The sequence below is a fragment of the Myripristis murdjan genome, chromosome 22 (genome assembly GCF_902150065.1).
Source record: "Myripristis murdjan chromosome 22, fMyrMur1.1, whole genome shotgun sequence".
Classification (NCBI taxonomy): Eukaryota; Metazoa; Chordata; class Actinopteri; order Holocentriformes; family Holocentridae; genus Myripristis; species Myripristis murdjan.
Genome location: NC_044001.1, coordinates 29,161,901 through 29,186,666, shown reverse-complemented (window position 1 = coordinate 29,186,666; position 24,766 = coordinate 29,161,901). Strand labels below are relative to the sequence as shown.

Here is a 24,766-nt window from a genome sequence, read left to right as displayed (position 1 = left end):
CTGCACCCCCCAGAGGCCTGAGCTGAAATTGCACTCATACTAATTTGAACTTGTGGAAACCAAATAAAAATTTTAATTCATTCATCAATCAATTTTGTTTATATATACCTGGGTTTAGCTGTTCTGTGTTACGATTGGTTGACTGAAACTGAATGTAGTTGTTAACCACGATCAATGCGTGCAAAGGTCAAGTGGTAGTGTTATGGGTTGTGGGCCCATGTATATCTCTAACAACATATGATCTATTCAAATATCAGAACAAATTTGTATTTGGGATGTTGAAGGACCCTGGTTATGTTATGTAATATTGGATGCCATTGGTGGAAATTTTATCCTATTTATTTATTTACTTGTTGCCTCTCTCTTGTTTTTCTTTCTCCCTTCTGTTACCTGACTCATGTTTTTATTATTGGACAGTATTTATTTATTTATGCTTTCCCTTATTTTTGTGTTGACGTTATTGCTAATAGTGTTGTAATGTACAGAGGACAATATTTTTTTTTGTATGTGTTTGTTGCTGAAACTGAAAAATTATATACACTGAAAATGTATATACAATGTATATACACTGGCCCTCTTTGCTCTTGTACATGGCAAACATTTGCAAGTGTTTCATTTAGTTGTGTATCATGTGGGTACTCTGACGACATGTTTGTTTGTATAGGTGGACCAGTGGGTCTACCTATGGGGGTATGTGTACCCCTAGAGGTACGTTGGAGTACTGCAAAGGGCACGTGCGCTTTTCTGAAAATGTTAATTTTAAAAAATATGTGTATCTGCATATTTCCTAAAATAATGTAAGTAAATGTAAGTTTGATAAACTACATTTTGTGTTTCCTGAAGCTGTCAAATGTGTGTGTGTGTGTGGTTTAAATCTGCTCAACTGTTCACCAAAATCATAAACTCCTTATCAGCAAACGCAAAAGCTTCATGAGGCGGTTAAGGATATCTGATAGAACACTACGGGCCAACAGAGAATCAAAATGGACATTTCTTTCAGTGAAAATGCTGTGGATTGATTGAGAGCAGAAGCTGCTCTGTGTTACTGACAGGCTTTGGCAGAGAGGTGAGCTGGTATTTTTATTCCCAGTTGGCAGATTCTCTGCTCCAGATTGCAGCACAGCTTGGTGTGTTTGGCTGGTAGGATGTGGTAGGACGAGAGTGGGAGGCTGCTGAGAGAAGATATGGAAGTGCAAACACTCCCAAACCACGGACACATGCAAGGGGACGCGTCCGTGTCGATTACATCAGTGGTCTTCAAGGTCCAGGGCTCCTTGAGGGGCTTCCAGGGGTCCTCGGCAAAATGAGGACTTGTATCATTTCACTGTAATTTAATTCACTAGAAATTGTTTGCATGCAGAAAACGGATGAGGGATCTGTTTAACATTTTCTGTGGTAATTGTCTTGTCGGTTAAATTTAAATAATTATTTTTGAAAGGCATGAAGTGAATTCCCTAATTTTCTTGTATTTTATTTATCTCTTTAATTATTTTACAAAATGGATGGTAATTATATGGTACTTATATTGTACCTAGATTTAAATACATCAGTGGTGAACTTTGTGTACTAAAATATAAATATATCTTTGTAATAATTATAGTTTTCTTGTAATTTTTAACTTTGTTTTCCCCTAGATCTCTGGTAATTTAATCTTTGCTCATTTTTTTTTTTTTTAAATTTTCTAGAAAATGTTTTTGTATGTTTTTTCTTTAACAAATTTTATTGCAATTGTATGGTAATGTTCTTGCACTTAAATTTAAATAGATCAATGTTAAATTTCCTTAAATTTAAATATATCACCAGAGAAACTGTATAGATTTTTTTTTTTTTACCAATTTTCCCACAAATTTGATTTTTTTTTTTTTTTGTGGCTCTAATTTTCTTGTATTTTATTTTTGTATTGCTAATTTTCGTGGTCATTATTTTTTCTTTTTGTGATTGTAGTTACTTTATTAGTTTTGTGATTTGTAATTTTCATACTGTTTCTATTTGCTGCTCCAGATTCAGACGTGGGACAAAAAAAGAAATCCCAAAATCGCTCTAGGTTTTCAAATTGAACTTTTTTTAAAAAAATTACCTGGAAAAGAAGAGAGAGCACATTCACTCCTCTGACCCAGTTAACTCCTTATCTTCATCTGCTTGTGTATCAAGGAGGTGGAAACTCACAAGACCACATGCTATCACTCCCTCCCATCTTTTCAGGGAAAACATGAATCATGTATACAGTCATGAAGATCAGTCACTCTTTAACATCCTGGAGATAAAACTCAGGCACCATGTGTTTATACTGCATATTTATTTCCAGTATCAACAGAATAAAAAATAGGATTTCATATATGGGTTAAATACAAGCTCTCTTGAATCATGTGAAGCATCATTCCTTTGTTTCAAGACAGCAATAAAAAAAAAGAAAGAATGATTTTACATTTTACAAAAAGCAGTCCACTGTTGCTCTTCATGTGTGTGCGTTAAATATTCAATACCATCTGCCAAGCCGACACTGGCAATCAGGATTTATTTGCATAACAAGTTCACCAACTCTATTAAAGCAACTGTTGTCCATTGTGAATGTTATTCTTCTGTATGGATGATTATCCACACACTGGAGAGAGGGATTCTAATTTCATCCTTCAAAAGGAACCAGTTCTGCTCATATGATTCCAGTCACTGACCATTTTGCATAAGGTATGTGTGAACAGACATTGCATAGCCTTGTCTAAAGGGACACATGCAGAATAATAACAGACTAGAGCAGTGCAATAAGCATAGGTGCCGTATAATTACTGGTACAATATACAATGCAGCATTGGTTCCATTACAGGAGCATGACTACACCTTAACTTGATGTAACTGTGTAACTGTGACTATGTAACCGTTATGCAGTGCATTCTTCCTACGGGGTTTAGAAAAGCTAGATACTGAATAAATACGCCTGGTTATGGCATAGAGTACAGCTGATTAACTCGATTATACTGTGATATAAATAAGAGCTCCAAGGCCATTATTACATGTACATCTTCATTACTGTGTTGTGTATGTGGTGTGCACATCTATTTAAAGGTGCTACATGTTGCACTCTTACCCATCAATATATCATTATCAAATTAACAGTGATGTCTTGGTATAATTACTGAAAACAAATGAGACCGTGGTGATGAATGACAGCCTCTATGTCACACAAGGGGAAATACTAATGCAAGTGTTTCTCCAAATTAAAGGGATAGTTCACCCATTTTGAAAAACTTTATATCTATTATTGTTTTCTGCTATAACACAATCCAGCAGGCTTCCCTTCAAATCCCATCCAGGTGCTCAAAATGCAGTGTAGAGGCTGCTAGAGGCCAACAGTTCTCTCATTTGTTTAAGGTAATTATACTTAAAATCTCATTAACATGATTAAATGATGTTAAAAAGCTACACCTTTACATTCCCAACAGAATGTGCATTTCTTCAGCAAAAAAAAAAAAAAAAAAATCAGAAAAACGAGAACAAGCTGTCACTTCTGCTCTGTTCCCCACCACCCGCCTGTGATTCCACAACCAAAGTGATCAAGTTGAACTTACAATTAAATTCCTAACATACCAGACTATTTGTGGAGTTACTACAAACAAAGAGTCACTCTCTGAGAATTAACTTCATTTGGTCATGATTGCCATAGCAACACGTGAAGCCAAGAAACAAAAAAGCCAGGGCCAGAAAGAAGGGAGAGAGTGTTGTGTGGGTGTGTGTTTGTGAGTGAATGTGTGTTGGCAGTGCTGATGGAGCAGCTGGAGAGAGAACACAGGATAACATTATGAAATTTCAGTTTACAAAAAGATACCAGAGCAGAAGCGTTTTCCATTTTTATAACTCAGACATAAAAAAAGAGACTCAATTTGGCTTCAGCAGTGCATTGTGGTCCAAGAAAATGTAAGGTGCAAAGGTGGAGCGCTTTTCTTTGTTTTCACTGGTGGTTTAGGCCACGTGAAAGACTTATCATTATGCTCAGCCTGCAATTTATAAAGTCGGCTGAGCAGCTGAAATGACACGGTTGTGCGGAACAAAAAAAAAGGACCCACAGAAAAAAGTCGAGCATAAAGAAAATATAAACTGGTGACCACCTTGACCCGTGTGCAAACAACCGTTTAAAGTCCCCATGAAATGACCTCACGTCTTCCTCCTGTAAACCAGAGGACCTCAAATGGTGACATCATCCTGCATGACTGGGTGCAAATTTCAACCAATAAAAACTTCATAAATCTTCTCTCATCCACCTAATCCCTCCAAATGAAATTGTGCTTCTCCTGCAAACTGATATCCTGTTGGTTTCCACTTGTGAATGATCCTCCCCTGCACCATGTCCCACCCAAACTTCCTGTTTCAGCAGAGACTGCATCAAATCAAGAAAGTAAAAGTCCATTTCATGGGGTCTTTAAGAATTTGCCAGATAAAATGATTGATAAAATTTAAAAAATTTAAAGAATTAAAATAATCTAAATGAAATCTTTTGCCTTAGTTGACACATGGATGGATCAGTGAGGGACATTAACCCTTCCATTTTCTTGTCAACAGAAACAGAGCAGTTGGCATAGACACCGTACAAACAGGTATTATGTGCAAGATTAAAACAAAAATTGAACTATGTTTACCTCACATGCAAGGACAAAAGAATGAATAAAAAAGCATTCTGTAGACTATAAGGTAAACCAAAAATGAAGATTTTTGGTACGTCAAAGTACATTCTGCAAATATAAGCAAAGCGGAGCATCGGCTCATCCTTCTCAGCCATCACTCAGAGTGGGGAATTTGGTTTCCATGAGCTACTGTGTCAAAGTATTTGAGTAGGGAAGAGAGTGGGAGGGAGGACAGCTCCATCAGCAGGCTGCCCACACTCACTCACACACACACACACACACACACACACACACACACACACACACACACACACACACACACACACACACACACACACACTAGATGCTAGTGGAGTGTGAAGCAGTGATAACACTTTACTGCAAGTGCACAGCAATGCATTTCAACCAGATTAAGCCCACTAGAGCCCACAGATAAACTTTTCTTAGATAACACTCATCTCAAAATTTTTTCAATTTAACATCATAGCATTAAAGAAACACATGCCCAGTGGTTATATGCTCTGATTAAAATGGCCATGCATTGAGCTTATAATGCTGCAGTTAAGTGTTAGCGCAGCAGTCAGCCACCACTACAAGCTACAGTGTCAACAAGTCCATTCACCTCCTATGGGACTTAGTGTGGGTGTGCTTTCTATGTGCAGCAGCCACTGACCCCTCCATCAGCATGACGCTAAAACATGAGGAGAATGACTTTGGTTCAGAGGTGTTAAAGCCGTCAGACGTGTAATAGCTACATGGTGATGTGTGCTCTTTAGATCAGGGATTTGTAGTCCGCAGCCTGCTGTGCATCACGGGCATGTGTCTGATATACAGTACCGGATTTGGAAGCTGCAAAGGAATGTGGGAACTGAAGTTCAGTATTGCTGAGGTGTGACTGCGTAGTCCGGTGTCCTACATAGACGGTGCCCCATCATGGTGGAGCTTGGCGTGAAAATAACACTGGGGGTGCGTTTGGAAATGGACTCTGCTGTGGAATCAGGGAGCTCCCCTCGGGCAGGGCACATGATTATTTTGAAATGTACAAATGAGAAATCTGTTAGCCAGAGTATCAAGTTAGCAAACAGAAATATTGTTGTGATATAGATATGTGATATAGGTAGCTAAACAGCTAGATTTACTCTAGCTGGTTAGCTACCTATAGCCCTGGTATTAGTTTATTTGGATATTTTGAAATTGCTTACACAAACATGATTGATATGCCCTTGTTAATGCAAGTTGCTGCGTGTTGAATAATGCTATTTAGATTGCTAAATAACCCAGCTGCTGCATTTCACCATAATGTCATCCATTATGGGGAACATGAGGATCTGTTGCTCAACAGGCGGGGTGGGCAGTGTGGCTCTGAGTGCACAGGGCTCAGCATTTCCCAAGGGATGAGAATTTCAGGCAAAAATGCTATTCGAGATTTTAACGGGAATTATTTGACAATTTTTTGACCAGGTACTTGATGGGATATCCCTGAGCGCCACGCCTCTGCTCCTGAGTGTGAGGTAGGCACGAGTGGGTGTGTTTTTGTTTCCTTATATTTTTATCAGAGGTAACGCTGACAAAAGTTTGATAAGCATTCTTCAACAGCCATGTGGAGTAGTAGGTTTGAGGTTTCCTCAAAACATCGTAAAAAATTAGCAAATGCTTTACTGCCCTGTCCAGAGGTGAGCCCAACTGAACACAAGCTCTTGCATTACTACCAGGTGCTGGTAAAAACAAGGGAACATGTGTTATTTTTTTATCTGTCAGGGAAGACAATAGTCGCATAAACTATTGGATTTTTTTTTTTTTTTTTCACAATTTTGTGACTATTCAAAAATTTGAAAATTATGACCCAGCCCTATTCTCAATGAGAGAGCTGAGGGGGCGCACTGATATTACCAGAGTGAATTTTCAAATGCACCCTGGATCAGAGGCACTGACAGCAGGATGTATTTTTAAAATGAGATTTGTAGCTCAGTTTAGGTGGTAGTGGTGTGAGTGAGATGTTGAGGTTGTAGGGGAAAGTGGAATCTGAAGCCCAAGGGTGTATAAGAGTCCAAGTTGTGCTGTCCAGTCAAGGTTTCTGCACATGGTGGTCCGTCATAACAAGACAAGGTTAAAGAGCAGGGAAAATGGGGGACTGAAGACATGAGACCAAGTCATTCAGGCGACATCTCCAACGTTACCGACAGCTCCGCTGCAGCAGCCTCACCTTCTGCACAAAGTGAGGTGTGAAGTTCAGAGGCCCACATGAAGCTTCCTATGTGGGCGGTGGTCCGTCATAGCGGAGCATGATGTTGAAGGAGCGGGCAAAGTTGTTGGACAGGGAGCAGCTGTTGCCCTCGTCCATGAAAGGCAGCAGGAAGGCCAGCAGGAGCAGAGCGAGGAAGAGGAGCCAGAGAGGAAGGGCACATCGGCACACGCGCTGCAGCAACCCGGGCTTCTGTTGCAACGACACCAATACATGCTGTTAGCACACCACAAGTTACCACTCCTAGATGTTCCCAGATCCACATATGTCTTCTTCATGTAAGGTGCAAAAATAGTATATTAATAGTAATAGTCTTTTGTTTTTGTATACACCAGAATGGACAAAATGAATGAGAATGAATGAATGAATTTAGACAGCGGGTTTCTGCATCCTACAAACAGACTGCAAGTACTCTGCAATGAGTTCTTTAATAATAAGTAATAATAAGTAATATTCCAAGAAAAAACTTGATTTGTGAGAAAAAAACAAAACAAAACAAAAAACATAAGAAAATCATTTTGCTTCTACTCCACGATTCAGTCAGAAGGAAATCCTGGTGGTTTGAGCCCAGAATCACAATATCATCAGCAGCATCTGGACTTTGAAGAGACATTGCTGTGACTTGGGCTGATTCAGAAGAAAACAATATTGTGATTCTGGGCTTAAATCGCCAGGATTTCCTTGTTCCTAAATCCCATTGCAAAGTAGAATTTGATGAGGTGATCAGCTGCAGGCCTGAGACACGGCGAGCAGCAGCGTCAGCGGTGTGTGGGGGTTGTTCCCCCTCAAAAACAGTGCAGAGAAATATATAAAAATGCTAAAGAATGAACCTGCATGTGATTTTAGTGGAGGCAGGCATAAAAACATAAAAAAAAACTTCAATATGTATAGGGAAATATGAGCAATCACACCATAAAAGCAAAAACAGCACACCCACACAGTGAGAAACATCACAGAACACAAGCTGAGTGAACTGAAGCTCGCAGACTCTTGCCTGTTTCACTCAGCACACACTCGCTTGGACTCTTGTCATACAATGAATCAGATCTGCCACCCACATCCATCTTTAACCTTGTCACTGTATTGGGCAGGCACTTTAGAAATCTGAATTCATTGTCAAACGGTACCTGACAAATACAGGAATAAAAAAACAACGGGGCAATAATGCCTCATGACGCCCTGTGATACCTTATATTAACTTCTGACAACATACTATAGCATGTCATGTCTCATCATGGCTTATGTCGCCCCATGACCTTTTTAATGGCCAACAGTGCCTTAAAGGGACAGTTCACTCATTTTGAAACCCTAGCTCTTACATAGGACAGCAGTAGTTTCTTATTTGAGATTTGTTCTTAGCTAATAACAGAATCTACGCACACTCAAGAGCACTCTTAAGCACATTTGAATGCTGACAAGTTTGTGCAAAATAACTGTTTTCTTCAATTCTACAGTTGTACAATATGATAAGATTTAAATTACAATCAAATTTATATAATTTACAATATTTTTAACAATTATTTTCAAATAAAAATCAGTGTCAGAACTATAATTTTTTTTTTCTTTTTTCCCCATGATTGTGTGTGCACACAGCCCTGCTGTCTCGCCCTATTATAGAGACTGGCGGGGTGTTTACCTAGGCTAATTAGGGCCAATTGGAAGGCACAAAAAGTTTAAGAAAGGAAGTGGGATTCATCAATATGAGAACACAGGTGAGAAAAATTCAGCAGTTTAAGAACTTGTCATGAATCCTGCGTAGACTTTTCTTAGGATCTTTCTTCGGAAGAAATTTGAGAACAAACTTAGGAAGATATTGGTGAATGATGCCCATTGTTACTGAGTGCTGGATACTGGCTGGCTGCTCCAAATGCTAACTGTTAATCTCCTGCCATCTTAATCCAAGACAGCACCAATACATCCTGCGTAACAGCTACAGGGGAAGTGAAATAACACATTTTTTCAAAATGAATAAATTATCCATTTAAGATTCCCTAAAATGTGTTGTGATGCTGTATGATGCCTTTAAACACCTGGTGCCTTGAACACAACTTACACCAAAATTACAGTAATTTAGATTTTTTTTTTTTTTTTAAATGCTTTGATTTTGATCATCTTGTGACAGCAGCAAAACTCTTCCTGGTGCTGAGCTACATGTAAATGAACTGTGCAAAGTCAGGTGTTTCTAGGGACTCAGATAAAGTCGAAATGTAATCAAAGCTATGGGCACAAAGTCTGATCATTTCTGCAGAGCCTATGAGAGCAGCAGAGGCCTTGGAGCATGGCAGCTTAACACTTGCTAGGGGTGCAAAGATTCATTGATTCAAACAGCTTGAATCAGGCCACAGCTGGAAAAGAACTGCAGCTGAATCGATGCAGGCTTCTGTGTGAGAAAACCCTGAAATGACAGGTGTATCTTCTCTTTATTATAATGGGTGAGGAAGTTGTGTACTCAATGTAGATTTATTTTAACATTTGTCTCTGCCAGTGTTGTCAGTGCAGTCTTGAACTCTTGAGGCCAGTTAAATAAAGCATTATAGGTCTTCAGTCCAGTTTAAGAGGTTTCCTGGTGCACTGATTTTCCAGCTTTAAGCTGAAGTTGATGAAACCTACAGAGACTTTGTTAATAACTGGGTTCAGTTAATACACCAATCGCATGATGGCACTCTGTTGTGTGTTATTCATTAATGCCAATCACTTACTATTTATAGACATTTTAGTGACCAGCCACAGCACAGACACTCAATCCAGCGGTGAAACGGAGGGATTATTTTGAGATCTAATCCATGTGATTACAATAAAGCCTCTGTATGAAGTGAAATGCTGAACATACTGAACACAGTTCAAATTGAAAAAAGCACTGCTAATACAATGAGATGAAATCCCTGAGAAAATACAAGTCTGTTGGGTCTGCTGAGGAAAGTGAAAGGGAGAAGAAGGGAAAGAGAGAGGCACACAGAGAGTGTGTTTGACTAAGTGTGTGTCCTCAGGTTAATGATAGATGGAAGAGGAAGTGAAACCAGCTAATCATACCTCAGGGAAGCAAACACTAGTAGGGCAAAGGTATGTGTGTGTTAGTATAAGTGCTGACTGTTTTATTTGACTTTCTCCCTTAACTTATTGTGAATGTGTACATACTATTGGGAGATAAATAAAATTGTATTAAACTTTAAAATGAAACTAATAATAATTAGAATTGCAATAACATTCATAGTAATACTGGCAAAATCTTAGTTATCATCTTAGTTATCAGTAGTAATAAATTGTGTTAGACTAAGAATAATACTGCTGAGTGCTGGTAATTCCCAGCCTTATCTTAAATCAACACTCGCCCTCTGCTAAGCTTGCTGAATGTCATTTTGTTGACCAGATGCTGCAGGATTAAAACTTTTCAACATGTTCAAGAAGAACCCAAAAAGGAACAAAAAACACCAAAGAAATAACACAAACCAAATTTCAATGGGGATGCCAAAACTGATCTTGCTCACTAGTCACAGTCAAAGGATGAACAGGTTTGTCAGACCCAGAACACACTGTGTTTTAACTGTAAGCAGTGACAGGGGTGCTCATACTTTAGAAGTGATGCCATGTCTGGCAGCAGGCTGCGTGATGAACAATCCAGCAGGCAGCTTCATTTATTTAGCCTTCAGCACAAACTTCCATGATTTTCTTATAAGAAAAACACTGGAGGCAGATCACCTGTCTCATTCACAGGAGTTTGACAAGGGAACAAGCTTAGCACAGGACAGAGTAGATGAAAGACCAAAAAATGCACTGATGGTCTAAGATCCATTTTGGTTTCCAAGGTAATACTGTATTAACTTGTTAAGAATATCCTAGCAGTTGCTAATTTGGGGCTCTGGGCTATCTAATGTTTGAGTCCAAACTACACTGTTAAAAAGAGCTCAAATTAAATGTCTTAATGCATTGAAAAAATGAGATTAAATGATTCCAGATCCATACTAGGAAAGGAGGAGAAACTAGGAGGCATTTTTTGTAGTTGCATAAAGTCAAATTTCAGACTTTATCTAATGCTACCTAGAGTAGAATTTTAGACCAGTGTTAACAACTAGCTACTGAATGTTGTGAAATTATAGATGGGAATTAAAGGAGAGGAAAGGGGAAACCAGGAACTTGTTAAGAGACAAGTCAAACTCTGTTCAGTAAAGTAGACAGGATGCATATTGTACTACTAACGTTCTGTATTAATCTAAGAATGGACGCACGGCCCAAAGAAATCTGTTATCATTATGTAATTAACAAAATTCAACCTCTAATAAATGAATTTTAGACATTTTAATACTTAAAGCTTTAAATGCAGATTATTTAAAGTAAAACTGGGTTGGCTGTGGCAGAGTGTTGGGTTGTATAGTTACCTGCACATGACATGAGTCCACATAGTGGTGAAATATCCTCATTGGTTGCTTGGTGCTCCCCTGGGCTGCTAATCTAGAATACTGTATGTCTCTACTTTCACTTCCACAGCACAGCAAACACCTCCTAAGATATCACTTTTAGTGCATAACATAACACAAACAAAGCAGATTATGTGGTTATAAAAAAAAGCAAGTCCCAGTACCAATTTTTGAGTGTGGTTACAGTTACTTGTGAAAGTACTGTCAGCTTGTTTCATCCTGGTGCAAGGCTACTTGGCCAACGTTTCCTGCAGACACTATGTGCTGCATCTACTTTCCAGTTCAAATAGGAAAATGACAAGAAAGGAGTTGTTTAATTTCCCCAAAAAATGGGAACCAGGACTTGTTGTTTTTTATATTGGCAAAATCTGCTTTGTTCGCATTTGTTTATGCACTGAAAGTGCTGATTTGCTATGTAATTGAATGGAGAGGTAGAAATCCAGTATTGTGGATAAGCAGCCCAGGGGAGCACGGAGCAACTAATGAGGACATTTAACCACCATGTGGACTTGCAGCAGTTTTTCAAGCACCTATGTGATTCCTGAAAATGGACTACAGTCTTATTTTATCTGAAAACAAAAGCTGACAACAACAAGCAGGAGCAGAAACCACAATCTCTGAAGACCCAAAATAAATAAATAAATAAATAAATAAATGACCATGAATGTCTGGAGTGCGGCTGAGGGGTCAACAGGGTAAGGTGGGAGCATACTGCATTCTTTAATGTTCTCACCACCCACTGGCTGCTCAAGGCATGGCGGTTAGGCTTGGTGGGGTGAGGGGCTTGGTATGCTTGACTTGCTGGCAGCCCTGGTGGTCATGTCAAGTGTTTGGCTCCCTAAAGCCCAAAGACCTCTGGGAAATTTCAGTATGTGACTTGACACAGAACAGCAATTGGTGGACAAATCAAAGGCATGACATTTTAAAGTTTAAAGTAAGAATCAGTGACATTCTGTAACTCCTTCACTGTGATTCCAGCTTTTTCCGGCTTTTTTGGGTGAGAGCGCAGAGTGACGATTCATGATGTTTTCCACTGCATAAACTTTAAGTTACATCCAACCAGTTTGGTATGAACAAAAGCAAACAAACTTGTGTACTTCTGCAAAAGCAGGTTGCACATGATTTAATCTAGGTATCCACACTGGATAATGAGAGTGTAATTGTGCGATGCTTTGAAAATGCACCACTTCCCTAAAATTAGAGGCTGCAGATGGAACAACACACCAGTCCTGCTGTCTTCAAATGGCTGTAGGGATTTAATCAACCATAAGTGAACACTGTAATACATCCTACAGGCAGCTGTGGAGGACAGATACCGGTCAGAAGCTGCTCTCAATTAACCTGAGGTACACCACAGTGGGCCGGCAAATTGCACACTGCCACTAATATGCATAAAAACACGCCCAGTTGCACTATTCCACCCTGCTCTGTGCTGGCGAGCTCACTTTAGAGTAGACCACATCTGCTTAGCACCAGTATAAGACTAGTGTTGGCAACTAGCATAGAAAAAACAGCTTGTTATCACTGTTGGTCAAATACCTCAAAGTGGTAAGACATTTTAAGGGTGCTAAGGTATTCTGCAGAAGAGATGTGAGTCGTTTAATTTATATATAAACCACCATTTTTAAAAATGAACTATCTATGGTGTATTACCATGAAACAATTTGTGCCACTGACAGTTACATTTACCTTTTGCACATGTTTTACTTTGGCAGACTCTTCTTTTGGGGCTGTGACACCCTGCAGACAGAAAAAAAAAAATACCAGTCAATATACGACCATATGAAACTACATATGGTATAATGTTAAACTGTAATAGATAATCAGTCCTGACAGTGACCACAAACACTAACATGGTGTTTACTGAAGCAGGCAGTCCATGGAACATTTTAGGATAATACACAAATCACACTGAAGCCTAAAATTGACTGATCACACATTATAGGTCATTTTTAACAGTAATTTCTATTTAATGTATTTCCAAATTGTGCTTCATCAAACCTAGAAAATACCCCGGCATTTTAAATAAACTGGTCATGAAGAGAAGTGCTGCAAAGTTTTGTGACATGGCAACTCTTTCTTGCCACTGTGCTCTGTCAAGATTTTCCCCTAACATTGATATTACACTGCCACCTGATGGTGAAAGGAGAAAATTGCATAAACACCGTGGGTCACCCCATGATAAAAGGTAAGTTACGTTACAGTGCTTACTAAAGGTATAACACTTGCACAAAGAAGCAATTATGGACATTAAAAAAAAGCATTTTAGACTTAAATGTTATACTTGGCACCAATGTCCTAACTGTGTGAGTGGATTACATTGTTATTATAAGACAGTTATATTTGATAAACAACACCGTTGGAAACCTTGGTGTGAGGGATGCTGTTACTATTTTTGCTAAAACCTTTGATAAATGCACGTGTACTCCAATGGATTTGAGTCACATTTGCACTTTTGAACAAAACTAGGTTACTAATTCTCCATATACTAAACATGGGTCTTTTGAACTCTAACAAGATTAATAGTCCATTGTCTCTGCTGGCATCTGGCTATACTCACCTTGACACTGAGTCTGGCCCTGAGGTCTCCCATATCCTTCAGCTTGGACTTGTAGAGCATCCATCGGTAGCGCAGCTCTTCCAGACCCACATCCTCTACTGGGCCAGACCCAGCCTCACCGCCCTGGCTTTCCTGGAGCAAGAGCTGGAACTGCTCCTGCCCCCAACCCACTCCAGCCCTAAGAGACTAGAAAAGAGCACAGCAGAGGGATTCATCTATTATATTCCAAGGAATCTTATGCATTTGTCCAGACATTTTCAGTCTAAATTACAGGAACAGGAGCAACGTAAGACATTAAACAAATGTTTCTATTCTAATGAAATAATCGGAAAATATGGTGGTCCTATAACAAAAAAAGTATTTTGCATTGACAAAATACATTTTGTATGATTGTATAAATGGGCTATACTGTGTCAGATGTGTACATCACAGTACAGCCCATTACGTTCATTGTTCTTAATAATTTTCTTATTAACAAGAATACCTTCTGACATTTCCATCACAAGCAGCACATGTTTTGTTCACTTTATCTGAGTTTATTACCTTACGTAACAGATCAGCATCCATTTTAACCTTTCAAAATCTTGGTACAACAAAATAGACCTGGATCTTGTCCAACAACATATCACACTAATGAACTGCTATAAATCAATTCAGTCATGTAAATTTAACTAATTACTGCTGGTCGACAAAATTAATTTGAAACATGCTAAATGAGCTGGAGAGCTTGTACTTAAAAAAAAAAAATATTTGCAGATTTTATTAAATTGTGGGAACATCTAATGAATTTGTTAGCTGGAAACATCTAATGAATTTGTTAGCTATAAAAAGGGACTGACCCAACAGGTTTTGTGAAAGAACACTTGGAATAACATTCAGTGACAATGTGCTAACATTACACACTTGCTAACAATACTGCTGCAGCCAAAAGATAAAGCAGGAATTCTTCAAAGAAACAGTCCTTAATGGTTTATATCTGTAAAAATGTGCATTGCATACATTGTTCATCCCCAGGAAAACAAATGCAAATCCTACAATCCTCTGTGTGTTGACTCAGCTTAATTCTTCAGGCAAGTTTGGCAAGTTGCTCATGTCACTCTCACCCAGACACATTAATCTTAACCACTAAGGCACACTATCTACTTGCCAGCTGACTAATGGGTTCATTTGTAGCAAGGTTTAGTTGGTATGCATGCATAAAGTGTTCCTGATAGGTTTGGTTCCAGTGTTTACAACTGGGGCTTCATATTCATGCATGAGCACTGTATAATGTAAGAACATAAAATGCAATACACTCGAACTACATGTTATACTAAGTAATATTTCAGATTCTTACCCATGTATTTATATTCACTGATAAATGTGAGTGTAATACATTCACCAGCTTTGGTCAGTTAAATCGGGAGCTTCCACAGGAGTGCTCTGCTCCAAAATGAATGGAGTATATACAGACTGGAAACCTTGAGAAGCAAAACGAACCTGAAAAATTGTTATGAATGATGCAAAATACACATTTGTTTGAATTTCACTTTGAACGTGCTTTTCAGTTTTTTCAGTCACCTTGGCTTCCAAAATGCCTGAGCTACATCTTCAACCTATAGGGTGATACAATGGCAGTGCTATGGCAGAAAAAAATCCACCATTTTGGAGGCGAGTCGACTGAAAAGCGCACTGAAAGTGAAACTACAACAAATGTGTGTTGCTGTTCATCCTTCAAAACAATTTTTCATCTGTGTCACCTCAAATTTTTTTTTTTTTTAATCTATAACTAATTCATTCATTTTGAAGCAAAACACTCTGGAAGGAGTTAATGGATCAAACTTGGTGGACGTCTTACAGTCACATAGAGCACCAAATACCAATATAAGGGTAATAATCTGAACTTCACTTTAGGTTAAGATGTCAGTCCTTGTATCAAAAACATTTTGCATCCTCAACCAAAGGAGTCCCACAAAAGAATATGCAAAACCTACATGTTACATTATGGTTTAGGCTACCTTAGATAGTAACTGGGGAACTTCAAATTAATAATCTTCTAGCTAGTAATATGCTTCCACAAACAATTTTAATTGTGGGGAAATGTGACATAGAAAAAAATCAAGCTTCCCATTCAGCTGCAGTAAAAACAAGCAGTAGCAGGAGCAGTTACTTATGGATCATCAGCTGGTCTATAAAGGTTACTACAAGTATTTCAGATATGGCAGATCAACAAGAACCTGATGACCACTTGACATTAGCTGTGTCAGGTGGTGTCATTCTACAGCTATAGACTGGGTGTTTAAAACATTATCAATGGGGATCCTGGGGTGAGAACTCACCTTCACTGTGTCCCGCTGGACCTTGAGGTCTTCAGTGCTGAGCGTTGCTCCTTTGGTACTGAGGATCCCCGAGAGGAGTTCATTCTGACTATGGAGCCATGCTTCAAACTCCCTCCTCCGGGTCTCATACTGCCCTGCGTTCACCTGCAGGACCGCCCCCCACACACATACACACACACGCACACACACACACGCACGCACACACACACACACACACACACACACACACACACACACACACACACACAAAATTAGAAAACAAAGCAAGAAATCACTTAATATTTTTTTTTTTTTTATAACTGTTAAAATCTGTGATTAGGAATACAATGCTGTGAGGGTCCTGGAGCCCTATATCCACTTTCAACCAAGAGTCTTAAATGTAATTCCAGCTGTCCAACAAGTGATGGCAACCTGCTCACACAAAGACAGAGGTGTAGTCAAGCATAAGCATGTATAGGTGGCATACTAACTTTCTAATCTATTGAGAATTTCCCTATATTCATTATACATTGTGTAAACCTATAAAATTACCAAATAAATGTCAAACTCATTTTAATTTATGAACTAGAAGCACTCATTCATATGTTGATTTTCTCCATCTGCTTAATCCTTTTCAGGGTCAGAGGAGACTAAAGCGTATTTCTGAGGAAAGGCAGGGAAACACCTTGGATAGGTTGCCACATTCATATCTATGAAAAATATTCAATCTCCAGTTCAACTGACTGTCAAGTCTTTTGACTGTGGGAGGAATGTGGAACAAACATTTTCACAGACAGGGCCAGGAATTGAACATCCAATCTGCTGTCAGACAGTGCTAACACTGAGACACTGAACCAGAAAAAACACAAAATAACAGTCTGCACTGAAAATCTGCACTTCAATCACATCTTGATTACTCAATTTCAAATCCCCGGTGGTGGTGAAAAAAGGCAAAATTATAAATATTGTGTCATTGTCGAAAATATATATACTTTTTAAAGATTATTTTTTTTGCATTTCTGCTTCATTTGACAGTCACAGTATAAAGAGACAGGAAAAGCAGTGGAGAGAGGGGGGATGACATGCAGCAAGGGGCCTGAGGTCAGATTCGAACGCAGGATGCTGCAATCAGGACTCAGTCTTAACACGCTCTTATCTGGTGAGCTACCAGGGCGCCCCCACTGTCCAGATATTTATGGACCTAACTGTATGTATGATCAACAAGCTTGTCAGCCAAGAACATTTGACTAACCCTTTCATGGTCATTGCCTGTCAACAGTTCAGTTAGATCTCTGTGTCCTCTTGCTTCCCCATCGCCTTGATTTCACTTTAATAACAGTAGCTTCACAAGACAAGTGAAAAATAAGAAGTACTGCCATTCAAACTTTCCACTGCCATTCACAACTTTCCACAAACTTTCCAACCATCTCAAAATGATGGCTGGAAAAGATTTGCATCCATCTAGCTGATGATTATCAAATAGATAGCTATACTTACTAACCAACAAATCATGCATTAGTATGAAAGGCAATACATCAGCAGCAAAAAATACATGACTTTACATCTGCAAAATGATACAATCAGAGCCTCTCACTGTGCTCAGAATCTGTTGGAATAGAGCAAACCCTCACCCAAGCTGCTTGCAGTGTGAAAGCACTGTTAGAGGGAATACTGAATCATGATACCGTTTTATGTGGTGATGATGGTGCTGCTGACTGCTGCTTGGCTGGATCCCTTCTGAACAACATGAAGGCACCTCCTCCTTGGCCTAGGGTTTCTCCTGCTTCCTCTCTGCCTTCTCCGGAGTTCATTCCGCTACCCTCACCATAGTAGACCTTTACTGTTGCCCCCCGACTCTGTCCAGTCAAGTTGCTGCTGTCTTCACCTGTTGGCCTCCCATTTTTAGAGCTTCCATCAGCTCTGGAGTCTTTAGAAACCCCTGTGGAGCTCTGGCCTTTCTGGCTAATTCGGCTGTGAATATGCCCTGTCCAAGCTGAGAAGTCTACTTCTTCAATGGGATGTCCACTTTCTTCAGCTGTTTTCGACTGGCTGAGGCTATGACTTTCGTCTTCTCCAACCAGTCTGAGATGTCCTCCAGCATGGCCCTGAATCCACCCAGCTTGGCCATAACTCATCCTCTCCCCAGTGTCAACCATCAGCCTCCCTTCCTCTTCTGCTCCCCTGTCCTGGCTGTCTTCCTCCCCAAGGCCGAGATCTGCTGTTAGGGCTGCATTGTCTCCTGTCAGGCCTCTAAGTCTCCACAGGTCAGAATCTGGCTCCTCTGGAGAGGTATTCAGCAGCCTTGGAGACAAAGACAGAGATGAACTTTTGAGACGTTTCTGTGATGTATCATCTGATCACCACTGAGTCTTAGGCTGATGTTAGACAGGAAACTTTTTCATGCAACTTGGCTGTCTGCTGTCTGCAGAGTTTCAGGTTGGTTGCACTCTTTAGTTTTGTTTACTGTTGAGCTGAATCTCATGGGCAGGACCTTCGCTAAAAATGACACGCCTCTATCGGCCAATCTCAGTTGGAGTGACAGCTTGGCAAACATCTACTGTTATAATGTAATAGTATTATCACCAGGTGTATGAATCACAACAGCTACTTGATCTTTGGTGCCCACGTGGGCATTTGTGCCAAATTTGAAGAAATTCCCTCAAGGCAGTCCTGAGATTAGAATATTAGAATGGGACGAATGGATAATGCCTCAGGCCGCGACTTAAAAGGCATAAAAAACAGGTTAATAATAAAAAAGAGGTTCGATATTATTGGTCTCATTAATCTCACTGGTTGCTGCACCCAGTTTTGACTGCATTTGAAAGATTTAGTTAAGCAGTTTAGTGGAATGGACTTAATGTAATTCGCAATTCAGAAATGCGACTAATGCCGGCCTTACAACTTTTCGAGCGTTTTCACTGTTGCAGACAAATTCCCAGTATTGGCATAATATCACAAGAGTTTTGCTGGAGTTTGGGCATACTCCCGTCATCTTAATCGTCTAGTGTAAGGTGGTCATAAAACTCAGTTCGACTCAGTCTTTTTCTGGTCTTGACATTCCAATAAAGTCGAATACATTTAATGTTATCAGAAGTCTTTAGTCTCGACTCATAGTAATAGTTGAGTTCAATGACGCTAACATTGTCAACAACCAGTAGGTGCACTCTCTCAAACACCAAACAGGAAGCAGCAAACTGGGTAGATAGTAGGCTAAACATGGTGGGGACCCCGGGTGTGAACAAGTCTTGTGTGTGTTCAAGTGTGTGCATAACATTGCTGAAGGCTCTTGCCATCGTCTGGCTGTCCTGTTATGCAGCTACATCCGTAACAACCAGGACTGTTTTTTGGACTCTATACCTTCACACACCAGTAGTCAAGGTAACCCAGACAGGCAGACAGACGCTCTCTCTCTCTCACACACACACACACACACACACACACACACACACACACACACACACACACGCTCAGATCCTATAATATTCCTATAATCTTCGTCAGACAATCTCAAAAGGAATCTAGTTGTAGTCTTGCAAATGACAAATTGTCTTTAGATTTGAGAGGGTGTCAGACTTTAGTCTTTTCAAAGTCTTATCACAGTCTTCTTGTGCATGGTAGGGATAAGTTGCAAAAAAAGTTTCACATGTAACATCAATGGGATGTACTACAACCAAAATGAAAGCACTAAGCAACAGAGAAGCAACATTCTATTCTTGAGTAGCTTCTTAGGGTCATCAGCTGGTTTCACACAACAAACTGGGGCAGCAATAACCTACAACACGCCAGACACCCTTGTTAAAGAAATAATCTTTCACTATTACTCTTTCTCAGTACCTGTAGAGGTTAATACTGAGGTTGTTTAGGGCCAACCAGGACTCCTCAAGGCGCTTCAAGTCTCGGACGATATGGACCTGTCCCTCCTCTGAAGTCCTCTTCAAAACCCGCTGACCCAGGGCCTCCGTCTGCTGCAGCTGAAGTTCCTTCTCTGGAAACTCCCCTAGTGCCCTCTGTAAAGCAGGGGCAGCAATGGTAAGCATTTATACACTGTGGCCAGACATTGGTAACCACATGCCATTGGCCGTTTTACTCAAACCAATCACTACACCATGTCAAATCACTGAGTAGTTCCCCTCTTTGTCTGGCTGAAGATGAGGTAAACAATGAAATCCACTGGTTCAGTGTTTGGTTGGAATGAAAACCTGCATACTCAAGGGAGGTGATCACGCATGATTGAGAATAACTGCTCTTGGGCCATGGTTAGCCAAGAGTCTGCAGTTTGTCATTCCAACCAGAGATACAGAATTAAGTGGTGAACCTGTCTGCATTTTGTCAAGGAGATTTTTGCAGTTAAAACTGCACTTGCTAACTTTGCGTGTTTCACAGTATGAAGACTGAATTTGATTTCCCAGAGATCAAATAATATTATGCCAGTAAACTGGACACAACATACTCCAAACTGCGTTTATGAACCCAACCAGTCTTACTTTATACCACAAAATACCAAAGGGGTGAGAGAAGAGAAAAAGATCCAATATTAGTAAGTCCAGCATTCTTGGCCAAAGCGCTCACTGTATAAGACAGATATGCATTTTGCTGTTATGTTTCGTTTACCATTTTCTGAGTGTGAAAAAGTATGCATACCCTGCACCAGTAATTTGGGCAAGTACAGTAAATATAATGCAACTCAATAAGCTGGGAAGGTGAGCATTGTCTGTTGCAGCTCTACTTCATATACACTGGTAATACTGTGTATTTTTTTTTTAACTAAAATACAGCAATCTAGCCTTGCATAATCAGAAATATTTATGCACACCAGTATACACATCGAGTATGTCTTAGATTCATTGACATTGTTTAAAGCTAATTAAATGCAGAGGTGAATCTCAGCCCACGATGGTAAATGATTAGATGAGCGGATAGGTCTGCATGATAAAGAACATTTGAAGTATACAGGCTTCTGGCTCCCCTTGGTACAATCATTAAAATTCATGACTGGGGGCAATCATTAAGGTTAGTGTGAGCTGTTATCAGTTCTTGAACGGTGCCAGTTGATAAAGCCAAACCATCACAATGATGTCACAGATGATTATGCATTGCAAGAGTGGGGAATTTTGTAAAATATTTATTGATAAGTTTTATATCTTGGTCCCCTGACAGCTGCAGTCCAGGACTAATAACAGAACAAAAAAGTTTGTAATTCCTGTGGACTCTCTTCTTTATGTATTCTCTTTGCTTTGGCCTTCAGTGAAATCAATAAAGCCAAACATGCTGATTACAGAGAGAAATGTACTAACTCCTGTCATGTGGGAATCAGTATGCTTCGACTTTCTACCTTTCTAGTGATCTATATTAATCTGTCTGATTTGGGCAAAATGTCAGAGAGACTTAACTTTGTGGGTTTGATTTTTGTTAAGTGAAAGAAGGCTTAATTCTCTAATCCATTTTTCTGGCCATGCAAATAAGATTCATTTATATGTGCATAATGTGCCCTGGGAAAAATACTGACAAACTCAACTAGAAACTGAAGAATATTTCAATTTACATTTAAATATCCTTGACATTAGGCTGGGCAAATCCCAGACTAAATATTGTCTGGGATTTTGGATATCTTTTTCCCCCCCTCCATTGTACCTGTGTAATGAAGCAGAAATGCTTCATTACACAGGTACAATAGAGAAAGACAACAAAGACAGGGTAGAGAAAGAGGATGACATGCAGCAAAGGACCCAACTTAGAATTTAACCCGGGCCATTGTAACAACAAATTTAGCCTTAGTGGTAAGTGCTCTACCGGCTAAGCAACCAGGGCACCCCTGGATTTTGAATATCTTAATACCGTGATGTGGCATATGTGTTGGATGGAACTGCCTGAACTTGTTAGAGTTTTCTATTATTTGCCTTTACCTGCTTAGTTATCATATCTACAGTATTAATGATTATCAAAGATGTCTTATGTGTAAGTATCTTATAAAAACACCAATAGTCCTCCCCACACTATTGTCACAAAATTGATATCAATGTATTTGGTAGGGCTGTGAGGTCAAGGATTTTTTCTTACCACCGTGAAAAAGCAACATATCATGAACAACCATATTTCCGTAACTGACATATGGGTCCCTGATCTCACCTCTTAACATGGTGGTCTGTGTCCTGTGTCTCTACAAACTTCCATTCCGGAAATATAAAATTTTGGCAATTTCTCATATTGCAAATTGACTTTTGTCTCACTTCAGATGTCAAAAGAAGTCCTAAACCACAAATGATGACTTTAGAGGACATCAGGCTATGTTGTCATGATTCTACTGGACCATCAAACATGGTCTAATTCAAGGATGTGTATAAATGTGTGCTATGACTCCAATACCGGTATATAACAAGCGAAGCCACTAAATGTAATGAACTTTAAGAATTCTTGTCTCTAAACCCAAGTCCTACATTGACTTTAATCTTAACTCTTAATATAATGCAATCCCTCTGCAGAATTGAGGACCGACCATGCAACTGCACACATGCCTCTGCCTTTACATGGTTCTAGACACACCACACCAAACATGCAATGATGCACACACAACCACCATGCAGACCTCAGCCTCGTGCTGGCGGTTGTCAATGCTCCATTCTCCTGAGGGAATGCGGAAGGACTCCAGCTTCTGCTTCATGATCATCAGCCACTTCTCCACATTCAGCAAGCTGTCATGGAAGCTCTCATGCTCAGCAATGCTCTCCTCACTTTCATTCGCCTTCACCTGCAAAAAAACAGAAAAGAACTGACTTTGATACCTCTTAAATGATGTTTCTGACCATGTAGGTGGATTGTGGATATGGACTGATTACTTTTTTTTTTTGATATTCAGTTTTTATTCATTTTTCATAATAATAATAACAAACAAACAAGACATATCAAACAAGACAAAGACAAAGGGAAACCGGGGGATGTAAGCAGCAGTTAAAAGGATGATAGTCGAGTATACAAAAAGTCACAGAAAGGGGGGCATGGAACCCCGGCTACCCACGGTCACTCACCTACACCCTCCACCGGCAGGGGTGAGCCTGGGCCGGTAGATGTTCAGTTCCTGTACCCAGACCCACCCCTGCCGTCTAGGCATCGGCAGTGAGAGGGCAGCCAGGCGCACGCGCACACCCAGATGGCGTAATGTTCAAGTCAAGAGGCCTCTCACAAAGTCCCAGGGGCCTTGTAAGGCGGAAGGCCTTTCCCTATAGTCCAGAGAAAGGGCAGCCTGTTCCATGGCGAGGATGTCCATGAAGTCATTTCGCCAGTTCTCTATATTGAAACAGTTCTGCTTGCGTTCCTTCCAGTTAATAAGGATAGTCCTTTTAGCCACCATGAATGCGAGTGAGAGGATGTAATGTATTGTTCTTGTTGCTTGTATCCTATCCATCTCAACTCCAAGCAGGCAGGAAATTGGACAAAGTTCGATTTCAATGTTCAGCACAGAAGTGAGTTCATTTACAATGTCAGACCAGAACTTTTTGACAGCAGGGCAATTCCATAACATGTGCATGAGAGTGCCTTCCGAATCACAACCATGCCAGCACATAGTAGATACAGACGGATCAATCTTATTCATTGTTCCCGGAGTCAGGTAGGCCCTATGAATTGTTTTTAACTGAATTAATTTATATCTAACACATTTTGAAATGGTTGTACTGTTTCTAAGTGCTGTCTTCCATTGTGCTTCGGAGATAGGCAGACCCATGTCACGTTCCCATTGGCATTTGGTTTGAAAAGTCATACAAGGGTTCGCTGCAGAGAGAAGCTTATACAAAGTAGACACAATGCCTTTTCTTTTTGTGGCTGCTATTAGTTTGTTCTCCATTTCTCTGTGTGTCCCTAGTTCTATACCTCTAGACAATAATGATTTAATGATGGAGTAAATTTGATTATAAGTTAAGAAGTTTACATCAGTCAACCCATATTGTATTTTGATGTTATTGAAAGTTATAATTTCCCCATTATCTACAATTTGTCCCAACTGATTTAGGTTATGCTGTTGCCACGTCTTGTCCTTGAGAGTTTTACCACCTGCTGTAAACAAAGGATTATGCCATAGTGGACAAGAGGGTAGAGAGTATCCACTGATAGACAGGCACTTATGTAAAATAGTCACTATTTCACATGAGAACTTCAATAGTGGGTTATTAAGTCTAGATTTGGAAGGGTTGTACCATAAATTTGAAAGAGTTAAATCCCTACTGTGCTTTGATATCAATTGTTCTTCTAACCATTCACAGCTGCCGACCTCTCTGTTTCTATTATATGCCCACTGCAAGGGGTATCGTGCATTGTATGCAATATAATACTGATAAATATCTGGTAACCCTATTCCACCACTGGGCCGTGGGTTCTTTAGCTTTTTCTGACTAATCCTGGGTTTCTTATAATTCCAAAGAAATCCAGAAAATATTTTGTTGATTTCCTTAAACCAGCTAGGGGGGAACTTAAGAGGGATAGAGGACATCAAAAAGGTCAGCCTGGGTAACAAGTTCATCTTGATCACTTCCGACCTGCCCCACAGAGATAGTGGCAACACAGCCCATCTCTTGGTGTCATCCCTTATGGTCTTCAGTAAGTCTGGGGCATTTATTTCAACCAATTTATCAATAGGGGCCTGGATCTTGATT

The 24,766-nt window shown here is 39.8% G+C and overlaps 1 protein-coding gene across 1 annotated transcript in view; it reads right to left on the bottom strand.

The window, feature by feature from the left end:
• Positions 1-2,279: 2,279 nt before the first annotated feature.
• syne3 (spectrin repeat containing, nuclear envelope family member 3) overlaps positions 2,280-24,766 on the bottom strand; it is a 59,371-nt gene continuing 36,884 nt past the window's right edge. Inside the window, exons 12-18 of the mRNA XM_030044520.1 lie at positions 22,708-22,869; positions 19,959-20,131; positions 17,810-18,425; positions 16,146-16,289; positions 13,828-14,013; positions 12,957-13,007; positions 2,280-7,047 (exon numbers count right to left, since the gene is read on the bottom strand). Of these exons, the coding sequence (XP_029900380.1) occupies positions 6,865-7,047; positions 12,957-13,007; positions 13,828-14,013; positions 16,146-16,289; positions 17,810-18,425; positions 19,959-20,131; positions 22,708-22,869 (1,515 nt within the window). The 3' untranslated portion in view covers positions 2,280-6,864. The remainder of the gene's footprint in view (positions 7,048-12,956; positions 13,008-13,827; positions 14,014-16,145; positions 16,290-17,809; positions 18,426-19,958; positions 20,132-22,707; positions 22,870-24,766) is intronic.